At 44.1% G+C, this 26,592-nt stretch overlaps 1 protein-coding gene across 1 annotated transcript in view; it reads right to left on the reverse strand.

Annotated features, from left to right (window-relative positions):
* ITGA8 (integrin subunit alpha 8) overlaps positions 1-26,592 on the reverse strand; it is a 157,711-nt gene that overhangs the window by 48,380 nt on the left and 82,739 nt on the right. Inside the window, exons 14-18 of the mRNA XM_075827657.1 lie at positions 16,545-16,590; positions 14,308-14,424; positions 7,948-8,003; positions 3,072-3,226; positions 120-257 (exon numbers count right to left, since the gene is read on the reverse strand). Coding sequence (XP_075683772.1) covers positions 120-257; positions 3,072-3,226; positions 7,948-8,003; positions 14,308-14,424; positions 16,545-16,590 — 512 coding nt within the window. The remainder of the gene's footprint in view (positions 1-119; positions 258-3,071; positions 3,227-7,947; positions 8,004-14,307; positions 14,425-16,544; positions 16,591-26,592) is intronic.

The raw sequence follows: 26,592 nt of genomic DNA on the forward strand, positions 1-26,592 counted from the left end.
GCCGTGTGAACATACCCTAAAAAGTAAAAAGTTGAAGACATATGTAACACAATACAAGGCCCGGACCCATTATTACCGGAAAGCCCAGTCCTTCTGATAGACTTGTGTTTGGTACGTACCTGCTGCTGTATTTTTGCTTCTTTATAGAGATTTAATATTGGTTTTAGATCCTGGACACCCAAGAACGCAGATTCATCCAAGCTGTAATTCAAGTTGACAGTGATTGGGGTGAGCTTATCGCGAAATTCTGATTCTTCCTATGGGAAAATAAGACGTCAATCAAAAATTCTGAGAAAAAATATTATACATGGTAACATTCTTTCCAAAAACTTTTTTTTTTCTTATATCTTATTCAAACTGATTGACAAATGACACACAAAATCCCTTTCGGCATCAGTTTTTCAATTATTTCTTTGGGTCCTATGTTCTTTTGTGGTTTATTTGTGTCTGCTGGGGTTTTTGTTTCACTGGGGAAAGGGAATGATCATTCCTGACAAAGTGCATTAACCCAAAAAATGTAAAAACAAAAAACAGCGAAAATAGTGTGTTTTGTGGCTTTTTTAAATTCTATTTCTAGGACAATGAAGTGCATACATATATGGCCCTGTTCACACAGAGTTTTTTGGCACGTTTTTTGATGAGGAAAGCGCGCATCGGAAACCACTGCCGAAAAATAGCCTGAAAACGCCTCCCATTTCCTGTGAGCGGAAAAAAAGCTTGCGGGAAGAAGAAGAGTCATGCCCTTTCTTCAGGCGTTTCCGTCTCTGACCTCCCTTTGACATCAATGGGAGGCAGAGAAAGCGGTTTTCGCAGCACTTTTTGCCCGAAGAGCTCGATGTCCACAGCCAAAAAATGCTACAAAAAACAGAGCAAAAAACGCGGCAAAGATAGTACAGGCAGGACAAAATCTGCCTCAAAATTCCTGAAGGAATTTTGAGGCAGATTAGGAATTTTGAGGCAGATTTTTCTGCCTGCAAAAAACTCAGTGTGAACAGGGCCTAACTGTTTCTAAGCACTTGAGATCCTTTTAGATGGTTCTGCCGATAAACAAGCGTCGATCAATGATATAACTCTTAGGCCTTATTCACACGAACGTGTACGTCCGTGCTACACGCGTGATTTTCATGCGCGTGGCACGGACCTATGTTAATGAATAGGCGCATTCAGACTGTCAGTGAATTTCACGCAGCATATGTGCGCTGCGTAAAACTCATGACATGTCCTATATTTGCCCGTGTTTCGCGCTGCACGTACCCATTGAAGTCAATGGGTGCGTGCAAATCACGCTCGGCACACGGAAGCACTTCCGGGTGCCACGCGTGATTCGCGCTACAGTAGTAAAAAGAAAGAATGAATGAAAACAGAAAAGCACCACGTGCTTTTCTGTTTGTAAACATAAAACCAGAGTGTAATCATGATGCCAGCTGCGCGAAAATCACGCAGCCACGCACCATGTGCTGATGACACACGGACCTTTTGCGCGCGCAAAACGCAGCGTTTTTGCGTACGCAAAACGGACACGTCCGTGTGAATAAGGCCTCAGGGTATGTGCACACACACTAATTACGTCCGTAATTGACGGACGTATTTCGGCCGCAAGTACCGGACCGAACACAGTGCAGGGAGCCGGGCTCCTAGCATCATACTTATGTACGATGCTAGGAGTCCCTGCCTCGCTGCAGGACAACTGTCCCGTACTGTAATCATGTTTTCAGTACGTGACAGTGGTCCTGCAGCGAGGCAGGGACTCCTAGCATCGTACATAAGTATCATGCTAGGAGCCCGGCTCCCTGCACTGTGTTCGGTCCGGGACTTGCGGCCGAAATACGTCCGTCAATTACGGACGTAATTAGTGTGTGTGCACATACCCTTAGTTTGGCACGGGGAGATCAGCTGCCGACACAGATAATTTTTATTGCCTCATTAAAGATGTGATCAGACGACAAACAAGTTTGCTTGCTTATTTGTTAGCTGATCACTGGCCCTTTTCATGGGCCGATGATCAGAAAGAGTGATCTGTTCCCCTGATCTTTGGCCCGTGTAAATGGGCCTTTAGTCGTGCTTCACATTCCAGGCAGTAAAATCAGTGAGAATGCCACTGATATTACTAAATGTTTTTTTAAAGAAAAAAAAATTAAAATAGCCTATGAGGGAATTCTAAGTTATTTCGGAGATCTATATATTAACAGGAGTGGAGAGCGGATACAAAGACTGTCTATTACTCTGCAGGACCCAGCGTGTAAATGCATTGCACGGACAGCACATTCATTTCAATTGACATTGTGTAATATTTAATTTCCCCTGTGGTGGCGCTGCATACAAATTAAACACTTGCTGCCAGGGTCTCTTCAGGGAACCCTTCGACCAAAAAGGGCTTGTCAAAGGCAGACAGCCCCTTTAACATGCAATTTTCTATTTGCCCCCTATTAACATTTGCATGTTAATCCCCATTGGGTGTGGAGGTTGGAGATGGTAATTAGTAGGATCAATGGTAGCCCATATTTGAATACTAGTATTGCGATCTTTGAGTTTCAAGTTACCCCTTTGGATTGAACGGTTAGGGTATGTTCACACGCTTAACCAAAAACGTCTGCAAATACAGAGCTGTTTTCAAGGGAAAACAGCCCCTAATTTTCAGACGTTTTTTGAGCAGCTCGTGTTTTTCGCAGCGTTTTCGCAGCGTTTTTTACGCCCGTTTTTGGAGCTGTTTTCAATAGAGTCTATGAGAAAACGGCTCCAAAAACGTCCCAAGAAGTGTCCTGCACTTCTTTTGACGAGCCGTCATTTTACGCGCCGTATTTTGACAGCGACGCGTAAAATGACAGCTCGTCTGCACAGAACATCGTAAGATGCAATGGGCAATGTGCAGATGTGTTCCGACGTATTGGAGCCGTCTTTCAGGCGTAATTCGAGGCGTAAAACGCCTCCATTACGTCTGAAAAGAGGTCATGTGCACTTACCCTTATACGGCAAATTCATAAGATTATGATGGTAAATACGGGCCGGTCTTCATGCCAGATTATAAGATTTAGCTCTATAAACACTTTTGACATCACATGGTCAGAACTTACTCTGAGATAAACAACAAAGTCCTGGCACTGCTTTCCGGTATCTTTCCCCACGTTCATATTAAACACGTGGTGCGCGGTGCCGTAGTCACGGAAGAGCGTTCTCTTCACAGCTCCCTTCTGTTTTAACCAGTCCAGCTCCAGTTCAGCTTTCATAGCTACAAGCAAAGACATAGGACAGCAAAAATGTATATTACCAGGACAAAAAACATAGGGTGTAAATTGTAGTCTAAGTGTCAACTCCTCATAATAGTGTCATCCTGTAATAAACATCAAAATAAGAATATGTCTCATATAATTACCATTAAATGCCCCAATCCTGTGCCACAAATCCTCAACAGGCCGGTGTATGAACTAGGCCTCAGCGTCCATAGTGGAATGATGTCGTTCGATTGCTTCAAATACGGCACAGCCATGTGGCATTACGTCTCTAGAAACGCGACGTCACTGAGGCCTAGTGTATAAACAGGCCTGAAAGGGACCACTGGGAGTGAGGTATGGGACCAAAGCAGAATTTTAGAAGTATATTAGTTATTTTACTTTTTCTGACAGGTTGGCGCTATTAGGGGCATTTGTATGACTCTTGAACAACCCCTTTAATTGAGTGTTAACACAACCCTGATAGATTATCCTTAGATAAACACATTCCAATCAGCAAAGAGCAGAATTTTGGAAACAAGCTTTGGATGTGAATGGAGTATAAGACGTGATATAAAGGGGTGGTCTCATCGTGACAACCCCAATTTGGGCATTTGAACATCAAATAGGGACTTTCTTTGTTTGGGACCTCCTTTGGATGAGTGGACTCCAATTGTTATAAATGTCAGGTTGGAACAATCTGCGGTCTACGGTGGGTGCTGTAACTGCGGAGATCGTCCGATCGCCGTGGCAGCTCCGATATGGGAGGGTGAAGAGATGTGGGCCTCAATGGTGCCACAAACAACTAAATATTCAATGTAATAGCTTCTTCCGGTTATATGAGGTAACACAGCAGGACATTCTGATTTTACCCCATTGCAAAATGTTTGCTTGATATTTAAAACAAACATTTTCCCTTCCACTAGAGAAGAAACATGAGATTTATTTAGATAAAATATAGTAAGAAGAGCCAATATAAACGAGAGAAGCCGCTCTTCATTACACGCTGTTTGTTGTTATTATGAGAGAGAAGCCGGAATTGATTTACTAACCCTCCGAGATGTCTCACCATTTCAGACAGGCCACTGTTTATATCATGGCCTTTAGCCTGATGAAAGGAGCGTCACAATAGACATAGACAACATTTCAATGCAAAGAACTAAATAAATAAACACAGTGGCGGCTCAACTTGTTATAATACATTTACAGCGGTTTTGTTAATTTTGAAAAAAAATAATAATAATTAAGCTCCGCTGTTTTTGATATGGTTTATAGATGCAGCTTTTTGTTGCACCACTAACTGAATGTGTGATCCTAGACTTAAAGCCTATGTGCATGCTTGCAATCAATAAAAAAATTACCCCATCCATGGCTGCTGGCCTGAGGGGTTCGTGACTTACTGTATGGTGGTATTAGTTTATTTGAGCGCTGTGTGGTGGTATTATTTGAGCACTGTATGTTGGTATTATTTGAGCACTGTATGGTGGTATTATTTGAGCACTGTATGTTGGTATTATTTGAGCGCTGTGTGGTGGTATTATTTGAGCACTGTAGGGTGGTATTATTTGAGCACTGTATTATGGTAATTTTTGAGCACTGTATATTGGTATTATTTGAGCACTGTATGGTGGTATAATTTTAGCACTGTATGGTGGTATTATTTGAGCACTGTATAGTTGTGTTTAAGCACTGTATAGTGGTAATATTTGAGCACTGTATTGTGGTATTATTTGAGCACTGTATGATGGTATTATTTGAGCACTGTGTGGTGGTATTTTTTAGCACTCTGTGGTGGTATTATTTGAGTGCAGTGTCATGGTATGTACTAGACAATATGATTATTTTATTAATTTTGAAAAAAAATAATAAGAGTTAAGCTCCGCTGTTTTTGATATGGTTTATAGATGCAGCTTTTTGTTGCACCTCTAACTGAATTTGTGATCCTGGACTTAAAGCCTATGTGCATGCTTGCAATCAATAAAAAAAATGACCCCATCCATGGCTGCTGGCCTGAGGGGTGCGTGACTTACTGTATGGTGGTATTATTTGAGCACTGTATGGTGGTATTAGTTTGAGGACTGTATGGTGGTATTATTTGAGCACTGTATGGTGGTATTATTTGAGCACTGTATGGTGGTATTAGTTTGAGGACTGTATGGTGGTATTATTTGAGCACTGTATGGTGGTATTATTTGAGCACTGTATGTTGGTATTATTTGAGCACTGTATGGTGGTATTATTTCAGTATTGTATGTTGGTATTATTTGGCCACTGTATTATGGTAATTTTTGAGCACTGTATATTGGTATTATTTTAGCACTGTATGGTGGTATAATTTTAGCACTGTATGGTGGTATTATTTGAGCACTGTATGGTGGTATTATTTGAGCACTGTATATTGATATTATTTGAGCACTGTATGGTGGTATAATTTTACCACTGTATGGTGGTATTATTTGAGCACTGTATGGTGGTATTATTTGAGGACAGCATGGAGGTATAATTTGAGAACTGTATGTTGGTATTATTTGAGCACTGTATGGTGGTATTATTTGAGCACTGTATGGTGGTATAATTTTAGCACTGTATGGTGGTATTATTTGAGCACTGTATGGTGGTATTATTTGAGCACTGTATATTGATATTATTTGAGCACTGTATGGTGGTATAATTTTACCACTGTATGGTGGTATTATTTGAGCACTGTATGGTGGTATTATTTGAGGACAGCATGGAGGTATAATTTGAGAACTGTATGGTGGTATTATTTGAGCACTGTATGGTGGTATTATTTGAGTACTGTATGGTGGTATTATTTGAGCACTGTATGGTGGTATTATTTGAGTATTGTATGGTGGTATTATTTGAGCACTGTATGGTGGTATTATTTGAGTACTGTATGGTGGTATTATTTGAGCAGTGTATGATGGTATTATTTGAGCACTGTATGGTTGTATGGTGGTAATATTTGAGCACTGTATTGTGGTATTATTTGAGCACTGTATGATGGTATTATTTGAGCACCATACATTGGTATTATTTGATCACTGTATGTTGGTATTATTTGAGCACTATATGGTGGTATTTTTTTAGCACTCTATGGTGGTATTATTTGAGTGCAGTGTCATGGTATGTACTAGGCAATATGATTACTTGCGCACTTTACAGTATATTATTTTTTTAGTGTATGGTCGTGACCGCACTGTATAGCATTGTTGAGGAAACTGTGGGGAAGTGTTATTCAAACAATGTCATTTGGGCAATATAGTGTATGGCACTTATAATTAGGCACTGTATGGTATGGTTATTTGTACACTGCAAGACAGCAGACCATATGGGCAGGGGGAATGCGCTTTCAAAAGGTACCGCACTAGACCTATCCAAAAGGCCAAACTTGACTCCATCTATCAGCCACAGTGGCTCCTGCTCTGGCTGATTGTCTTCATTTGAATGGCTGCCATGCCAAACTACTTTTCCACTGTAGTGGCCACTTCAGGAGTAATGTGTAGCCAGCGACAATTTTACAAAGACCATATCCATGGGATCAGCTTTTAAAAACAGGATGTCATGGTGATACATCTCCTTTAATAAAATCCAATGATTTTGTGTATATAGCTCCAAAGCAGACCTATGTGTCTCCATGGTTACAGACTACAGACAAACCCAATGAGTCGTCAGATACTGCAGTCATGTGTTACTCCCTTCCATTTGCCCTTTATTTTACTGTCTGTAAGTCATCAAGAAGAAGGGTATAGATGGAAGGGGGTAATACATAACTGCAGGATCCATCACCATGGGTCTGCATAGGAGCTGTATACACAAAACAGTAGAACTTTTGTTAAAAATCAAGACTATATGCTAAGTTGATTTTTAGATGCATTGGAGCTGTAACAAATGGTTGCAGAAGTGCACAAAGTCTGTAATGAGCATGTGTATCAGAAACAATATCAGAAAAGTGGCCTTTTTGATCATAGCCAACAATTAGAGTGCAGCTTTCATTTTCTAACATGTACAGGAGAATTTTATAATGTGTTATACGTGTTTTTTTTTTTTTATAGGACTGCAGGAAATTATCACAATAAACAGAGAATGCAGCGCCAAAGCCATCCTTAGGCATGAGAAATGTCCGTCAAAATGGCCAATTTTGACTGTTTTTACAATTTGCAAATCTGTCATGTTGGATTTTTTTTAGCCAGTAGTCAGTCATACGTTTATGGTACAATATTAAGATTCTAATGTTAAAGGGTGTACATTTCCTTTAAATAACAATTTTAGCTCTGCTACATCTGCATATTTGTCAAACCTTATTAAGGCCAGGAGCACACACACAGTTTTAATGAAGTTTTTGGCTCCGTTTTTTTTTAGCCAAACACAGAAATGGACACAAATTAAAAGAGATGCATTAGTCTTCACTTTATACCTTTACTTCCTTTTGAATCCACTTCTGGCTTTGACTCGAAAAACGGAGACAAAAAGTGCCACAAAAACTGCATCAAAACTGTGTGTGTGATCCTGGCCTAAACTATCATAGAGATCAGGGGTCAACAACCTTCAGCACACCAGCTATTGTGAAACTGCAACTCCCAGCATGCACTCACAGTCAAAGGATTTTTTTTCCCAGCTAAAGGCTGTCAGGGCATGCTGGGAATTGTAGTTTCACAACAGCTGGAGTGCCGAAGGCCCCTGATATAGATAATGATATTATGCTAAAAACAGATGCAAACAGTTAAATGTCACTGACCTATGTGACGTGGAATACCTTCTCCGGATACAACCATACAGACTGTCACATTAAGGCTGTAAAAACAAAAAAACATGAAAACATTAGTCATTTTATTCTGTAAACCTAATCCAGTTGGCAGAATCTTGTTGAAGTGTGTGACAATGCTGGATCCCACTGACTCATGGAGACCAGGCGTTGTCACCCGGGCCTCAAACTAACCATTGCTAGGCAACCACCCACAGAAAAAGAGGGAGAGCAGTGTGAAACATGCAAACATGGATAGGGATCAGCTATTATAACTTGGGGAAACTGCGGGTGTCCACACTTTTTCCCTGCTGCGGAAATGTAGTATTATATGGCACCTATTGAAATGGGTACATGGTCCCACAAAGTCTATCAGAACAGGAAACGGTCTTTGCAGTGGCTCTTCACAGAAGGGGTCCATTATCCATGACATTTATGAACAAAGATTGTCCATTTGGGACAATCTTTTTAAGGAGCAGCAAGGGAAAGGGTGGGTGTTATTGTTATGGCGTTAGTGGGGATGTCGGATCAAGGGGCACTGTGGGTGTCTAGGTTAAGGGGGCACTGTGGTCACAGTGGCACTCTCAGGGTAATTTACTGGCCTAATTCAAACGTTTCAGTACATTTGTGCTCTAAGGCTGGGTTCACACGACCTATTTTAAGACGTAAACGAGGCGTATTATGCCTCATTTTACGTCTGAAAATAGGGCTACAATACGTCGGCAAACATCTGCCCATTCATTTGAATGGGTTTGCCGACGTACTGTGCAGACGACCTGTTATTTACGCGTCGTCGTTTGACAGCTGTCAAACGACGACGCGTAAAAATACAGCCTCGTCAAAAGAAGTGCAGGACACTTCTTTGGACGTTTTTGGAGCTGTTTTCTCATAGACTCCAATGAAAACAGCTCCAAAAACGGACGTAAAAAACGCAGCGAAAACGGCGCGAAAAACGCCGCGAAAAATGCGAGTTGGTCAAAAAACATCTGAAAAGCAGTGTCTGTTTTCCCTTGAAAACAGCTCTGGATTTTCAGACGTTTTTGGTCACTACGTGTGCACATACCCTAAGGCTGAAACACAGTATTGTGCAATGGGTGTGCCCAGGAATTGTGGGGCATGGTTCATCTACGTCAAGGCGGGGCTCATATATAAGAACTTCACCAGGTTTTTTTAAATTTATTACCTACTTAAAGGTATTGTCTCGTAAAGACAACCCTTGTCCATACGCCCTAATAGGCCGTATGAACATCATAGTGGGTGGTTCCTCCGTCAGGGGCCCTCCTCTATTAGCCAAAAGGGAGAGCCGCTCCTATCTTGCGATTATGGGTCGTCCATACAGTATATGGTCATGTGAATGCGCAGCATGTAGGGGGAGATGTATAGTCAGATGTGGCTTCTCATGGCCGCACCGGCTTACATTTTAAAAGGGTCTGTTTTTGTGAGACAAGCTTTAACTTTTTGGGCCGCATCATTCATGCAATCTGATCACACTGTAAGTCAGGAAACCACAACGCTCTGCCGGATCCATCATATTGACGGTAAAATTATCGCTGCATGTGGTGAAGGCATCTGCGATGCAGATGTGAACGGAGTAATGCAGTACGTCAACCTGCAGTCCTATGTAAGGCCATGTTGATTCCTGGTGCACCACAACTATAAGGTCCAGTTGACCCGAAACCCTGGGGTTCCATTATATTTTTTTCCACTTGTGACAAGTCAGATTCAAAGTGGAAAATGAGAAGAGGAAATTCCATGCGCCACCCAGGGAAGAACTTTATCACATGTCAGTGAAGTAACGACTGTGGTCAGTGTAATTACATCTCCTCTCTGCCCCATTAACATATCTATAGTAGACACCAAACAACCCTCTAATCATAATGCCGAGAAACTGAAGATTAACTTCCTCTCTGCAATGTGATTAAACAAGAGCGGACATCTGGCCAGTCCCATACCGCACTTGAGGACACATTTCCTACACACTATTACACAAAATGTTGCCAAGAATGTGAGGAGTAATTATGGCAGATTACAGATTGACACTCTCATGGGAAATGAGGAATGTATGGGTTATTTCCCCTGGGAGAGGAATAATGGACTGACTACAGCAGACCGCTGCATCCTGGTACTTACTATAATAGAGCAATGTCATGGGGGCACTATCCATAGTCCGTCTACTATCTATCTATGTATCTATGTATCTATCTATCTATCTATCTATCTATCTATCTATCTATCTATCTATCTATCTATCTATCTATCTATCTATCTCATATCTATCTATCTATCTATCTATCTATCTATCTATCTATCTATCTATCTATCTATCTATCTAAATCCTATTTTTGGATGTGCTGCCTTGTTCCTTGAAAATTGTTTCTTTCCATTTGTGGATCCTTGGATCAGGTTCCTGTAAAGGCTCGCACCCATCATATTACATCAAATATTCTCTCCGGTGCTGTGATCATCTTCCTTTCTTCAACTGTTATGCATCCGTCACAGGCCTGTGTTTAACATATACGTCGGGAGCTTTTCCCAGCGTATATGTAGAAATAAATGCAGTGTGAACACAGCCCAAGTCTATCATAATAAGTTGTATGTTGTAGTTTATTCTTAGTATTTTTTGTCGGGCAACACTCACAATTCAAGATAAGCAATTGCAGACAGTACAATGAAACTCTGGGAGCAACAGTTTTATCGATACGGACAAGCAAATTATGTCTTATTAGTCCTCATCAGCTGTACTAAGAAAGACCTTGCAATTCTCATTAACCCTTTCTAAGGCCCCATGCACACGACCGTAAAAACTCTCCGTAATTGCGGTCCGTAATACGGTCCGCAATCACGGACCCTTTCAGCTCTATTGGCTGCGGACACCTTTCCGTATCGCTTCGGGTGGGTGTCCGTGCCTTAAAAATGTTCAGAAAATTACAGAACATGTCAGTTCGTTTGCATTTTACAGACCGTGCTCCCATACGGAAGAAAATGCAGGCGGCCGTTGGCAGCTGGCCGTGCCCACAATTGCGGGCCGTGATTACGGGCACGGCCGTGTGAATGGGGCCTAAACATGTATACAACCATATAAAATAATGATCTAAATAGGAGACAAAAGCCTACTGTACTGTGTAGTGTATGCTCCATTACATCCCGCACATTCCTGTTCTATTACACCTCTGTTACCTCCGCCTAAACCTGCTGTGCTTTAAAGGCTATGTACACCTTTGAAATCATTTTGTTTTAAAAAAAAATAAAAATGTCTATCAGTGTGTTTTGTGCAATTTCCTAAATATTTTTTATTCAAATTTTTTTTTGAGATACAGCTGCTTTGTATCCTGTATACAGAGCAGCTGTATCTTGCGCTGAATACTGTATCCGTCAGGTCAGCGGGACTGATGGGTGCAGTGTCAGCGGGTAGAGCTGTTACCGATCACATCTAAGTTCATAACTTAGATGTGATTGATAACAGGTGGACCCGCTGACACTGAAACCCGTCAGTCACGCTAACCTGACAGATTCAGTTCTTAGCGCAAGATACAGCTGCTCTGTATACACAATGCAAAGCAGCTGTATCTCAAAAGGTTAAAATAATTTTTAATAAAAAGTATTTAGAAAGTTTCACTAAACAGTCTGATACACAATTTTATTTAAAAAATGGAAAATATTTCAAAAAGGTGTACATGTCCTTTAACAAGAGTTTATTCACATATTTCATTGTCCCCTAAGCTCCCTTAGCATCTGGGGGTGGGATGAACAAAAACTGATCTACTCTACTGGGACAAAAGTCAAACTTGATGTGCACCTTCTTTTTAAGGGGCGTTTTTTTTTACGCGCCATTTTTTAAAACGGTGGCTTAAAGAAACGTCCCATCTGAACGAAACACAATTTTTCCCATTGCATTCAATAAGCAGATGTTTGTAGGCATTTAGCTACCATCTTTCAGCCATATTTTGAGCCGTTTATGCCCCGAAATACGCCAGAAAACACAGCGTGTGAACATACCCTTATTGAAAGCACACTATGGTATTTCAATTCTCGCATACTCAACAGCAACTTGTGGTTTGATGATGTTCAACTAACTACAAGAAGACATAAAAATGTTGCCTAAACATATGGCATGTTGGAAAGTGGACACGCTAAAAACATTGTTTGATGCCCTGGATTATTTTTTAAAGTTTTAGACAACCTAATGCGTCTGTTTATCTTTCCATAGCTGGAGTTTCCAGGTGGACCTCGTAGAAAACACGGCCTGGCAGCCTTCCATTAATGAGGTGTATGAATTTACTGATTCACATTTAATGTGGGGGAACTATAGAAATAAACAAAGAGATTATTAACGTGATGCATCAATCTTGGAATGTCATGTTGCTGTCTGCTTTTATGAGGGATAGAAATTCTGCGCTGGCGAGTCCGACCTCCTTCAGGTTCTCTTACATGCATTCTGTAATTTCCCTTACACAGACATATCCATCGGCAGTCATTGTGGACAGGCTACACAGCTGGTCTAGGAATATAAAAAGATGGATCCCGTGGGAGTAAAGAATTATGTGCGTGTTGGATTTAACCTTCTAATGGTTTTCAGATGCAGAATACAAGGTTATAACAACTACAATAGAACATAAAACAACATAAAGCGAATCAATAACAAAGGCAACTATCAGCTGGGACAATCTAAGAGCTGTTGTAGCAAAAATCGAATTGCATCATTTAGTATTCTGGAGATTATAGTCTTAAAGCAGCCGTATATACTTAGACAATTTGGCTTGTGCTACGGACTATGACTATTTGTGGCAATTACTTTAAAGTCTATGGTATCAAACCCATTGTTTCGAAGTGATGAAAATTTCTTCCACTGGCTGGAAATGTATATAGTGGACATGGTATTTCTGCCAATTGTTGTTATTCTTTATAATTCAGCCTGTGAATGATCATCGTCTTATATTTTCCGATGTAGGCCAGATGGTGCTCTGTATGGCGCTGTATTTCTGCTATAATAGCTCCGTAATACAACATACGATTGAGCTTGCCACAATTTTTTTTTATGCCGCATACACAATTTGACAGAAAAAAAATCTCTGTATGCCTTTATGAAATCGGAGGCATACGAAGGTAAAAGTAGAATCTAATAGGAATTTCTGGGAACGTATTATGGCTCTTTACAACTCGGAGGTTGTGTAGACCTGTAATACTACCATGTTCACGAGCCGTTACTTAGAATCTCGTTTTACATCAAGGTTATTTGCCTCATTTCCATTAATATAATATACAAACAGAAGCAATCGGGGCGGACTAAGCAGTCAAGCAAATGGATGGTGCCATAAGTCCCTCCTTGTGCCCCATGCAGGCAGGGCCAGTTTAAGAGGGCGACAAACTGGTCAATTGCCCAGGGACCCCCGTTTCTTAGGGGAACCCCAAGGATTGGACCCTGGGATTAACCTCTGAGTGCAACATAGAAACCTTCACTGACCTTGACCAACTTTACCTGGGACTTTATCATTAACCCCTTCACTGGCCCAGACCACAAGGGAGCCCTACACAATTTAGCCATTGTATGGTGGCATTATTTGGGCACTGAATGCCACTTATGTGTGGGAAATATAAAGCAGTGTAATGTGGCCACTATATGGTCGTTTTTTTGGGATACTATATGGAGGTATTATTTAGGCATTGTATGGCGGTATTATTTGGGTACTGAATGACAGTATTGCGTGGGTATTCTATGGAATTATTATTTTTCCTATGGCACTATTTGGGTATAACTATTCAGGCAAAAAGTGCATTTGTATTCATGTTTTACATATATATATATATATTTATTTATTTTATTTTTTAAAATTATGAGAAAAATTTCTAAAATTGGCAAGTGACGGGGCCCTACTAAGCTTGTTGCCCTGGGCCCCATTATTTGTAATACCAGCCCTGCTTTCATGTAAAAGGCTGTTTCCCCCCTTTAAAGCTGCCAGTGGACTAGATAATATTCCAGCATACACACAGCCTTTGACAGTCATTTGAATGGCTGAGAGTCTGACACTGAGTGATATCACTATGTCTGCTATGATGAGGTCATCAGTCCCTGGCAAAAGTCATGTTCCCTCAGTCTGCCTCTCTCAACCACTATTACACAAAGACATTTTGTTACTTGATAGGCTTGTCCGCACATACTATAAGTTAAGCAGCCAACCATTTTTCATCTTTGATGGGTTAAGGAAATGTTACATATAAATTCAGATGCCGTTTAATAAACCTGACAATTTCCTACTCATATCTCCCTATTTTGTGAATATATTGGTAGTTTTCCTTTGTAACATCTGCAGTATAATACAAATTAATAGAACAAATCAAACTAGAATTCTCACTCACCAAGTCACCATCATCTCCACAGTTTCCGAGACGGAAACCAGGCAGGTTCTGTTCTCAGGATTAAGGATCATAGGATTTAGAAGAAGCTCAGCGTCCACTGTAACTACAGGTCTGGCCCTGAGGACAAATCACAGGAGCGAAGATGTCAGCAACATAGCAAACCCAACCAAAGATGAATGCTACCAATGCTATAATTAATTTGGACAGTCAGCACTAGTTAATATATTGAAAGCACATGTCCCACTTGGAACTCCATTTCACAGTTTATATACAGATCTAATCCACATGAAAAGTTGAATGACTTTGTAAAGACATTGCATTACATATCTTGTACTGATCCAGGACTGCATTCACATTTCTTCTGGTTATCGTTGAAAACAGTCGACAATCATGTTGTCAGACACACCCCTAAAAGTTTAGCTGAGCTCCTATAATGCAGTGGGACAGTTAGTTTTTGCTACATCAATGTCATGCCCATGGCTGCGGGCCATCAGGCTCACTCGCCTCCTGACGCTCGCAGCCATGGAACTTACGCTTCTCACGGCCGGGTCTCATAGGGTGAAATTAAGTCAAAATTAGCCCATAAGCAACCTGGACTAAATAAGAGGGGCCCAGCCTCTTCCTGCCATGCCTGAGCCTTGTTGTCGTTACCCTAGTCTGTCTATGCAAATGGTCTCCTAAGTGTTTTCCAGTTCCCAGTGTTTCCCGTTCCTGCTACCTGTAACCTGTATCCCATGCTATCCTGGTTAAGTGCCGTGTTGTGCTGAAGTCATGCTGCGTTGAGCACCACTCCTGTCCTGCTACACCACCCCTGGCGCCTGCCTGCTGCCTAGTCCCAGCCGAGCCTGTCTTGCTACTGTCTGAGCTACCACAGGTACACTATACGAACTATAGACTGTGACCTGTTGGCCAGGTGCCATACCGTCAAGGCGGTACGGTCCAGTGGGTCCACGTATTATTATTATTTCAATTACTTAAATAGCGCCAACATATTACGCAGCGCTGTACAGAGATCCTCTTTTATTGTCTCCATTGGGGCTCACAATCTAAATTCCCTATTGGAATGTTTTTGGGGTGTGGGAGGAAACTGGAGTACCCGGAGGAAATCCACGCAAACACAGGGAGAACATACAAACTCCATGCAGATGTTGACCTTGGGTGGATTTGAACCCAGGACCCCAGCGCTGCAAGGCAAGTGAGCCACCGTACCCAACGTGACAATTAAATTACTGTACAGCTGTAAAGACTGCACTTTCCAGAATACAAATTGGCAAAGAAAGCCCTGTGCAGACAGGAAAAGCTGGGAGATTTCGGCTCTACAGCCTTCAGAATTATGAATGCAGCTATGGAGTATAATACCGGCTGTAACTCAGAATCAATACACGATATGTAATGTATTTAGAAAGTTACTCAGCTTTTTATGTAGATTAATTATATTCAGTATGCATACTTGCCAACAGTCCTAATTTTGGAGGGACAAACGTGCGAACCGGACCACAAAATGGACGGAACTTATTCAAATTTGTATGAAAAGTGGACATTTCCAGTCGTTTTATGGGTGTTCCTGTGCCGAATCGGGCGGGGATTAAACTGTCCCAAATTTGGGGATTTAAATGTTGCTATTTATATGTAATCTATATTTACTAACATTAATAGTCTATATAAAAGTCTATATAAAAGTCTATATAAAAGTTTTGTTACTTGTTGTCCATATTAAGCAATCAGAGTTCAGCTCCCATTTGTCCAGAACAGGTTAAGAAATGTAAGTTGAGCTATGATTGGTTGCTACAGGCATCAAGACCAGTATATATGTACTGTAGACAACAACAAAAAATTAAATTTGACAAAGCCATGGCAATCATGGCAGTTTTTGCATGGACGTCGCTTGTACGTATATCTGTACATGCACAGCATCCAAAGAAAATCTACACCACATATATCTCGAGAGCTCAAACTAATGCATAGCACTAGGCTTTGAATAGGCATGTCCAGGATTAGAAAAAATGGCTGCTTTCTTTCAGAAACCTCACTACACCTGTCCTCAGGTTGTGTCTGGTATTGCAGTTCAGCTCCATTGAAGTGAATTGGCCTGAGCTGCAGTACCACTTACAACCTGTGGAGGTGTGGTTCTGTTTTAGGATGAAAGTAGCTATGTTTGTCCACTTTTGGACAACCCCTTTAAGGACACTATTACACCGTCCGTCTATACAGCAACATGGAAAGTCATCTTTTCTTACCTGTATACAACTACTTTTCCAGCTCCAAAAGCTCCAACAATCAGATCTAGATGTAAAAACAACACAACACTTTACAGGCACGCACATACTCAAATTGATCACGTATTTAATGATATAACATTATTAATAAATAAAACAAATACCCCCACCCCACAGAATAGGTAATAAATGTATGATCACTGGGACCCCTACTGGACCCCCACCGATCCCTAGAATGGGGATCCCAACCCCCATTCCTCATGACAGCACAATCACAGTGAGGAGGATTTTTAATGGAGCGGAGGTCGACATGTGCTCTGCCGCTCCATTCAATGTCTATGGGGCTGATGGAGGCAGCCAAGTATAGCCATTCAATTCAAAATTGCTGCCACTTCATTCAAAATCCTCCTCACTGCGATTATTTTAGAGATCGATAGGAGTCCCAGTGACGGGGCCCCGAGCAATCATACTTTTACCACCTATCCTGTGGATAGGTGATAAATGTTAGTTGTGAGAAAATCCCTTCAACTTTTTGGGGAGGAATTATTAAAACTGGTGCAAAGGAAAAATAGGGCTGCTTCCCACATCAACCAATCAGATTCCAGCTCTTATTTTTCAGAGGCCCTGAATGCTGCAATCTGATTGGTTGTTATGGACAACTGACTGACTTTTCTTTTGCACCGGTTTTGATAAATATCCTAATGTAATGTCTTAAAATACAAAAAAATTAATTTTCTCCGAATGAGTGGCTATGCTAATGGTGAAGAGCAACACCTGCTATCATCTAAAGGGGGGGGGGGGTCTCATCTACTATATGAAATGGCAGAACATTTCTCTTTGTGACTGGGACCTTTTTATTGTCTTTGTTATGTTTGTACAGTTTTTGTTTGTCTTTTAGAATTTTAAAAAGAAAAAAAAATACCAAAAATTTGCATTTGAGGGGGATTCATCAAATTAAAGATTTTCCTTGTCTCAAGAACAGACAATGAAAACTACTAAAGACTCCAGTGATTTGTTTTAGGTACAACTTTCTATTGTTGTCATAACTTGGCAGGCTCTACTCGCTGGGGAAACAAATTACTCTTGTAATGTCATCGTTCATGAAGAGGAAGCGCCATCATTGAGGATTGACATGCAAAGTTACGTCTCAAGGCCAGGCAGCTAGTATAAAGCACGTTCCTTATACCGGCCTTTACCTGGCACAAAGGAAACATTTCGACAGTAACAAAATAAAATAAATCCACATCTGTTTCTATCATACTGGTTGGAAGATTTATGGTTAATATTTAGCACAGACCATCTTCCTCTATTCGCTCAACTGGTTCCCTACCAAAGTCAAAAAGGTCAACTTAATTTGGGCACCATTTCAGGCATGCCCACTACAGCGTTAGCGAATTCCATGGGCCCTCTGAACAAGAAGATTTGTGTTTTACAAAAATCTAACCAACTTGATACAGAATATCAATTCCCATAACCCTTTTCTTCTGGAGTCATTAGGAATCCCAGCATTAGGGAAGTGGCCGCCGGCGCTAGAATGGGCACCAAAGAGGTGGGATGGTATATCATAATTCAAAAATAATAGAGTAAAAAGAGCTAAATTCCTTTAATCCAACATGCAATAATCCAGAATTATAATGAGGTTTTTCATAAAACCAGAAGACTCGATAAATTAGCGTTACCGTTTTTTTAAGGTTGGCTTCCTTTAAGGTTGGCTTTCTACCCTTACAAGAGAGTTTAATTGACTTTTATATGACTGCCCGATAATTCTGAATACTTGAGAATCCGACACCCATTCATTGGTGGGGTAAATATTTTTTTATTATACATGTATAGATCCTATATATTATAGCACATGATGGGAGAAGGGGGGTGATATTTAGATATTTGCATTTTAAAATCTAAGGATTAATATACGTAGACGTAGGACCTGGATATATTTAGCTTTTAAATATCCACTGCTAAATGAACCATGTGACGGACAGTGGTGTAATTGTGCTGTATACAAGATCAAATTCCAGTGTTGTATATATTACAAGCCAGCTGTAGGTAATCCATAGAACCATAGAATCTCTGTGGGACCAATATTTAAATTTAAACCATAGATTTTAGTGTGATCAGCATTTTACAATATATATATACACACATATATACACACACACACAGGTATAATCTATATAACAACTGGAGTACCGTGTAAATGAATTCCTTTACTTACCCCCTACTGACCTTGAGATCCAACCTGTACAGTTTCTATTTGTAAAGACTACACTTTCCAGAATTCAAACCACCAGAGCAAACTCTGTAAAGACACTGAACCAGCAAGTGGTGCTACGAGTGCATTCACATTTGCCCTGTGTAGCGCCCATTGCCGCGGGCCGTCGGGTTCACTCACCTCCCGACGCCCGCAGCCATGGATCTGTGAGCGCTGGCCTCCGTCTCCCTCCTAGGAGATGCCAGCGCTCACTTCCGCTCCGTCCGGCTAGGTCCCGTAGGGTGCGCGCGCACGCTCGCGCCCGCTCTTAAAGAGCCAGCGCGCGCACATGAAAACAATGATCATTAACCCACATGATTTCCTGCTCTATAAGAATGCCCCAGCCCTTCTGATCCTTGCCTGAGCGTTGTTAGTCTTTCCCAGTCTGTCTCGCAAATGGTCCCTTAGTGTCTCCCGTTCCAGCTGTTACCCGTGCCCTGTTACCGTTCCTGTATTCCGCATTGTTCCTGTGCCTACCCGTGTTCAAGTGTCATCTGCCACGTCAAGTGCCATCTGCCACGTCAAGTGTCATCTGCCACGTCAAGTGCCATCTGCCACGTCAAGTGCCATCTGCCACGTCTAGTGTCATCTGCCATGTCAAGTGCCATCTGCCACGTCAAGTGCCATCTGCCACGTCAAGTGTCTTCTGCCACGTCAAGTGCCATCTGCTCATCGGATACTGCCCGCCACGTCTGGCGCCACTTTCCGCACCTGCCTCCATCCGTGCTGAAGCCACAGCCACCGCCCGGACTATTTCAGGTACCTAAGCATTACTGTCTGCCATCTTACTTTCACATAGACTGTGACCTGGTCAGCTGCCTCCCCGCTACGGCGGAGCGGCCTAGTGGGTCCACAAACTCAGTGTCCGTGACAGTACGCTCAGGCCATGGAACCCGCTGGCCAGCCCAAGACCCCAGTACAGAAGATTCAGACAGAGATGCATGATCTACGCACTCGTCAGGATCAACTCCTTGAGGTGGTGAATTCTATCGTGATCCGCCTGGATCTACTCGCTGTTCCACCCCCGGTTCTTCCTCCTGAAGCTGTTGCCGCACCACTGCCTGTTGCTCCCCCTGTTTGTTCCGGATCCTCAGTTCCTCTGCCTCTTCCTCCTCGCTACCTCCTCGCTACCTCCTCGGTGACCCCAGAGCATGCAGAGGATTTCCTCCTCGCTGGCAAGGCCCTCGCATGGGCGAACCCAATCTTGGAGCAACAGGGACCTGTATCCTCGGACCTAGCCTTGTTCCTGCAGTCCTTTTGTGCCGTGTTCGAGGAGCCGGGTCGAACATCCTCTGCCGCAGCCACTCTGTTGACCCTCAAGCAAGAGGGCTCCACAGTAGGGGAGTATGCTATCTCCTTCCGTACCCTAGCAGCCGAGCTGGCATGGAACAATGAGGCACTGGTGGCGACCTTCTGGCAGGGACTGTCCTCTCACATCAAGGACGAACTGGCAGCCCGCGACCTTCCTTCTACCTTGGATGCCCTCATCCTGTTTAAATATCCTTTTTATTGTCAGTTTTCACATTTTCTTACATACATTTCACGTAAGAGTTACATCATGAGTGCGCAGCACTCAACTGTCATGGAATTAACTTTGAATTAAATTCAACATAACATATAACACATAAACATAAAAATAAAAACATGGCATAATTGTCGATCTTCAGATGGACCGAGAACATGACTCCCCCAACCCCGGCACGACCTAGATCATCAATGAGTTTCTACTTATCCTTCCCCCCCCCCCAGCCGGTTCAAAGTTGCAACCCCCCTAAAGTGCCTGCCAAGAGCTGTGTGCAGTACCACTTTGTGTACTGGAAAGGCCTAACAATTTCCGCTATTTCGGCTGCTGTACATTGCGATTCTATGAATGCTTGACACTTATCAAATAGCTTCTTGGTTCCCGTTTCCTTCCGCCTTTCCACCTCCACCCTCTCAAGAACCAATAACTGTTTCAGCCGTGACACAATCAACTCTAACCCCGGCGTGTCTGCTTCCAACCATTTACTCAGGAGGCATCTCAAGGCTACCAGTAAAATCGTGTGCACCAGCACTGGAGGTGATCTCACTCCTCGAGCACCCTCTTCCTCCGGCGGCCGCGCCTGATGGAAAAGTAGCGCTTGAGGCGTCATTAGGAGATTCGTTTTCCAATGATCCTTAATATATTTCTGTACCATTCCCCAAAATCGTTTCGTATGTACACACCCCCACACTCCATGCCACAAATTCGTCAGTGGTGTTTTGCACTTAGGACAACTTCTACCTGGGATTTTCCCACCAGTATGGGTAGATACATAGCCAGTCGATTGGCTAAAATTTTTGTGAGCAATTTCTGATCTTGGTCTATCAGCGAAATGGGACGGTATGACCCCGGGTCAAGAGGATTCTTCTTAACGTTCCAAGAAACTATTTTCATGTTATTGGGCCGTGCTTAAGATGAGCTAAAGTGCCTAAAAGTCGTGCAGCGTTCGGGGAGCCAGATCCATCTTTTTCCAATAGCCATGTACAAACATTAACATCGTAACCAAAACCCGGCTTGTAAGCCTGAACCAACAAGGCCGACTGGCCCTTATCTAACGAAACCATAAAATCACCTGCGGCAAGGGTTAGCAGTCCCTTAATACCCACTGGTGTATGTGACTTAACTTTTTTCTGTTATGCCAGAACGCGCCCCTCCCTCCCCTCAATGTTTCCCTACCTCCTTTTCCCATATCTCCTACCACAATGTCCCCCAATCTGCCATTGTGACCGATAACACTAATCCCTTGCGTGGGGGAGGCATTGTATCATTCCCGGTCGGTCCCGCCCACAAGGAAAAATCTCAGATCCTAATCTAGCTCCCTCACTAATCTCCTGTAGTGAAAATGCAAGGAAATATCAGAATGCATACATTTCAACCTTGATAACATTGTAACATTATAACAATAGGTCAATTGTTGACCGGTACAGAGTGCCGTATAAGACCACCGAATATCTCCCTCAATAACTTTCAAATTATCTGTAAACTTATCTGTAGCTGGTCGGAATCTGCAATTGGTCTACAGCGTCCACAAAATCATCATCACATCAGCTTAAATAAACTGCTCCAAAAAGGACTTCGTCCGTCAATCAGTAGACGTGGATCGGGTGCGGTCCCGGGGTTCGCCTCTGCGGCTTCGGAGAGTCCCCTCCATTTCCGGCTCGACCCCCCCGGGATCTTCCAGGTGTGGGGATCAAAGCCTCTGCCCAGGTTCGCTCCATATCTAGTCGGTTCCTTTTGGCCTCTCTCGACATGCGACTTGGACTATGTACTGGACTGTGACACTCCTCCTGGTGCGGTCTGCGCCTACAAAGCTCCTCAAGTGCTTCCTCCGCTTCCTGTGGGGTGGTGAAAACCTTGTTCCGCCCGTTCTCTTGAAACACCCGCAAGATGGCTGGGTACTGCAGGTTAAAACGTATTTTCGCTTGGAACAGCGTGGTGCAGATCTTGCTGAAAGCCCGTCTTCGTTTTGCAACCTCCGCCGAGAAATCCTCAAAAAGAAGCACTTTCATGCCCATTATTTCCAAGGGACGCGATCTGCTGCGGAATGCTTTCATGAGTGCCACCTTGTCATTGTAATCCAGCAGCTTAAAGATTACTTGTCTGGGACGAAGCGAACTGTGGTCGTCTGTTGCTGGGAGGTTTCTGGGGTCCGGCCCCACTCTGTGCGCCCTCTCCACCCGACATGGACGGGGAAGACCTAAAGCTTCCGGCAATGTCCTCTCACACACTCGTTGCAAATCAGCAGACATCACCGCTTCTTTCAACCCCACCAGTCGCAGGTTGCTCCTCCTGGAGCGGTTCTCCAGATCCTCCACCTTGTCCCCCAACTGCGTAGTAACAGACAGCACCCCTCTAAGTTTGGATTGCAGCCGCTCATTTTCTTCCTCCAGCAGCGTCATACGCTGTTCTAACTCATCAGCTCTGATAGTGACTTGAGCCAGCTCCGCATGCACGCGGTTTAGGGAATCTTGCACCGTTTTTTCCAGCGCCTTTTGCAGTTCTGGCGCTATCTGCTGGGCTACTCCACGGGCCAGGGCTACATAATCCATGGCTGCAGGAAGAGCGAACATTAAGTGCTCTGTCGGGCTTGAAAGCTGGGACTGATGGTGCTGCAGCTCATCTTCCTGTGTGTATAACAGGGTCGAAGTGGCGGGAAGCGCCGCCATCTTAACTCCCTTTACCACTGCCGCGGCTGATTCCTCCACGGCTGGCTTCTGCGCGCTTCTGAATAGGTACCTGTAAATACAGGCACCACCGGTGATGTTTCCGTGTGCAGGGCTGGTGACTTCACCGCTGATTATCGTCGCCTTAGCGACTATTGCGAGCTAACAGGCTGGACGGGAGCAGGAGCTCAGTCACTCGCGTCCTGCATCCCCAGCGCCAGAACCGGAAGTCCGCCCTCATCCTGTTAGCCACCCGGGTTGATATGAGAATCCGGGAGCGCTCTCAAGTGGTTCGTCAGGAGAGCTGGGCCCACAGACCAGCACCCCCTGCCCAGAGACCACTATTGTCCACTCCTAGTGCGCTACCTGAGGAACCCATGCAGGTAGACAGAGTCCGGTTATCTGAACAGGAGAAGCAGCGCAGACGCTCATCTGGACTTTGCATGTATTGCGGCCTCAAGGGTCATTTTGTGCGCCAATGCCCACAGAAACCGGGAAACTCCAGTACCTAGGGTTGGTTGGAGAGGCAACTCTAGGTGGAACGTCTCCAAACGTTAAAACCTCTTCCAAATTATCGATACCTGTGGCCATCGTCACCGGACAGGCATCACATCCTTCCTCCGCCTATCTTGACTCTGGTGCGGCTGCTAATTTTATCCACCAAGATCTAGTGGATCGGTTTCAACTACCCACAGTCCGTCTGGAGAGACCCCTGGCAGTTGCCTCTGCGAATGGTCTACCACTGCCTGATCCAATCATGCTCATCACTGAGCCGGTGACATTACGGGTCGGAGCTCTTCACTCAGAACAGATCTCCTTCCTGGTACTACCCAAGGCTATCAATACTATCCTGCTGGGTCTGCCATGGCTCCGTCTACACGCCCCGACACTCGACTGGAGTTCTGGAGAAGTTCTTCAATGGGGCTCCAAATGCCATAGCCATTGCCTGTCACAAGTCGGTCCTGTTGTGCCCCCTCTGCCTCAGTCACTCTCCGATCTACCTTCTCAGTATGCCAGTTTTGCGGATGTCTTCTGCAAACGAGAGGCTGAGACGTTGCCTCCACATCGGAATTATGACTGTCCCATTGAACTGGTTCCCAATGCTTCTCTTCCCCGTGGACGGGTATATCCTCTCTCCTTGCCAGAGACTTTATCGATGTCAGCCTATATCAAGGAGAACTTGGAGAGGGGTTTTATTCGAAAATCTTCCTCCCCGGCCGGGGCAGGATTCTTCTTCGTTAAAAAGAAAGATGGATCTCTCCGACCCTGCATTGACTATCACGGTCAAGAACAAATACCCGTTGCCACTCATTTCCGAGCTGTTTGATCGCATACGAGGAGCCAAAATTTTTTCCAAGCTAGATCTGCGGGGGGCCTATAATCTAATCCGGATTCGCCGGGGTGACGAATGGAAGACGCCATTTAACACCCGCGATGGGCACTACGATGGGCACTACGAATACCGAGTGATGCCCTTCGGACTGTGTAACGCTCCCGCAGTATTTCAGGAGTTCGTTAATGACATCTTCCGAGATCTCCTCTATACGTGTGTTGTAGTTTATCTCGATGATATTCTAATCTTCTCCCCAGATCTGATGACCCATCGGAGGCACGTTCGTCAAGTTCTTCTGCGACTAAGAGAGAATCGCTTGTATGCCAAGTTAGAGAAATGCACCTTTGAAAAGAGGTCTCTGCCCTTCCTGGGCTATGTCATCTCGGATCAAGGCCTTAAGATGGACCCTGAGAAGTTAAAGTCTGTCCTGGAATGGCCACGTCCTCAAGGCCTAAGGGCCATACAGCGGTTCCTGGGTTTTGCCAATTTCTACCGGCAGTTATTCTCTGACGGCTCCAATCTCGACCCTTACCAAGAAGGGCGTAAACGCCAAGGTGTGGACTCCGGAGGCAGAGTCCGCATTCATTAGCCTCAAGAAAGCCTTCACTTCAGCTTCGATCCTCCATCACCCTGACATATCTCGGCAGTTCTCACTGGAAGTGGACGCTTCCTCTGTTGGTGCAGGCGCACTTCTGTTCCAGAGGAGCTCCAAAGAAAAGGCAGTAGTGTGTGGCTACTACTCAAGACTGTTTTCCTCTGCTGAACGCAATTATTCCATTGGAGATCGGGAGCTACTGGCTATCAAATTGGCCCTGGAGGAGTGGAGACATCTTCTGGAGGGCACTGCTCACCCCATCCTGATCTTCACCGACCACAAGAATCTCACTTACCTTCAGTCCGCTCAAAGACTGAATCCTCGTCAAGCCAGGTGGTCACTGTTCTTCACCCGTTTCCAATTTCTGCTCCACTACCGTCCCGCTGACAAGATGCCCTGTCCAGATCATTCGAAACGGAAGACACGGTGGAGTCCCTTCAGACGATCATAGACCCATCCTGCGTTGTCACCGCCAATCCTCTGCAGCTTAGAAATATCCCTCCAGGGAGAACTTTTGTTCGGTTGGCAGACAGAAAAAGAATTCTCCGCTGGGGACACAGTTCTAAACTAGCTGGGCACGCCGGTGTCCGTAAGACCCAAGACCTGATCGCTCGTCACTTCTGGTGGCCCACGCTACCTAAGGATGTTCTGGACTTTGTTTCTGCTTGCACGGTGTGTGCCTCTAACAAGGTGGCTCACAGCAAGCCTGCCGGCCTGCTTCAACCCCTGCCTGTACCCAGTGCCCCCTGGCAGCACATCGCTATGGACTTCGTCACGGACCTTCCTCTCTCAGCAGGATGCAACACCATCTGGGTTGTGGTGGACCGGTTCTCTAAGATGGCACATTTTATCCCGCTGACCGGCCTACCCTCTGCTCCTCGACTGGCAAGTCTCTTCATTCTGCACATCTTCCGCTTGCATGGCTTGCCTCTTCACATTGTGTCCGACCGGGGGGTTCAGTTTACCTCCAAGTTCTGGAGAGCCCTCTGTAAACTCCTGGATGTGAGTTTGGACTTTTCCTCTGCATATCACCCCCAGTCCAATGGGCAAGTTGAGAGGATCAACCAGATCATGGAAAATTATCTCTGCCACTTCATCTCTTCACAGCACGATAACTGGGTACAGCTTCTACCATGGGCGGAGTTTTCATATAATAACCACACAAGTGAGTCCACCACCTCCACTCCGTTTCACATCGTGTACAGTCAACATCCCAGAGTTCCTCTTCCAGTGTCGACTTCATCTCAGGTACCCGCTGCTGACTCTGCATATGGAGACTTCCTGCAAATCTGGCAACAGACCCGGTCCTCTATTTTGCTGGCGGTAGATCGCATGAAGCTTAAGGCAGATACCAAAAGAAGAGAGCCGCCTCAGTATCTTCCTGGGACTAAAGTCTGGCTGTCCTCTCGAAACATTCGCTTGAGGGTGCCTTCATACAAGTTTGATCCCAGGTTCCTTGGTCCCTTCGAGATCCTGCAACAAATTAACCCTGTTTCCTATAAGCTGCGGCTGCCCCCTACCCTCAGAATCCCTAACTCCTTCCATGTGTCCCTCCTGAAACCAGTGGTCCTGAACCGCTACAGCAAGACCTCTAGTTCCACAGTTGCTTCCAGCGGTCCTTCTGATGTATTCGAGGTAAAGGAGATCCTGGACCGCAAGAGGGTAGGAGGAAGGACTTTCTATCTGGTGGACTGGAGAGGGTTTG

This window comes from Rhinoderma darwinii, chromosome 5 (genome assembly GCF_050947455.1).
Source record: "Rhinoderma darwinii isolate aRhiDar2 chromosome 5, aRhiDar2.hap1, whole genome shotgun sequence".
Taxonomy (NCBI): Eukaryota; Metazoa; Chordata; class Amphibia; order Anura; family Rhinodermatidae; genus Rhinoderma; species Rhinoderma darwinii.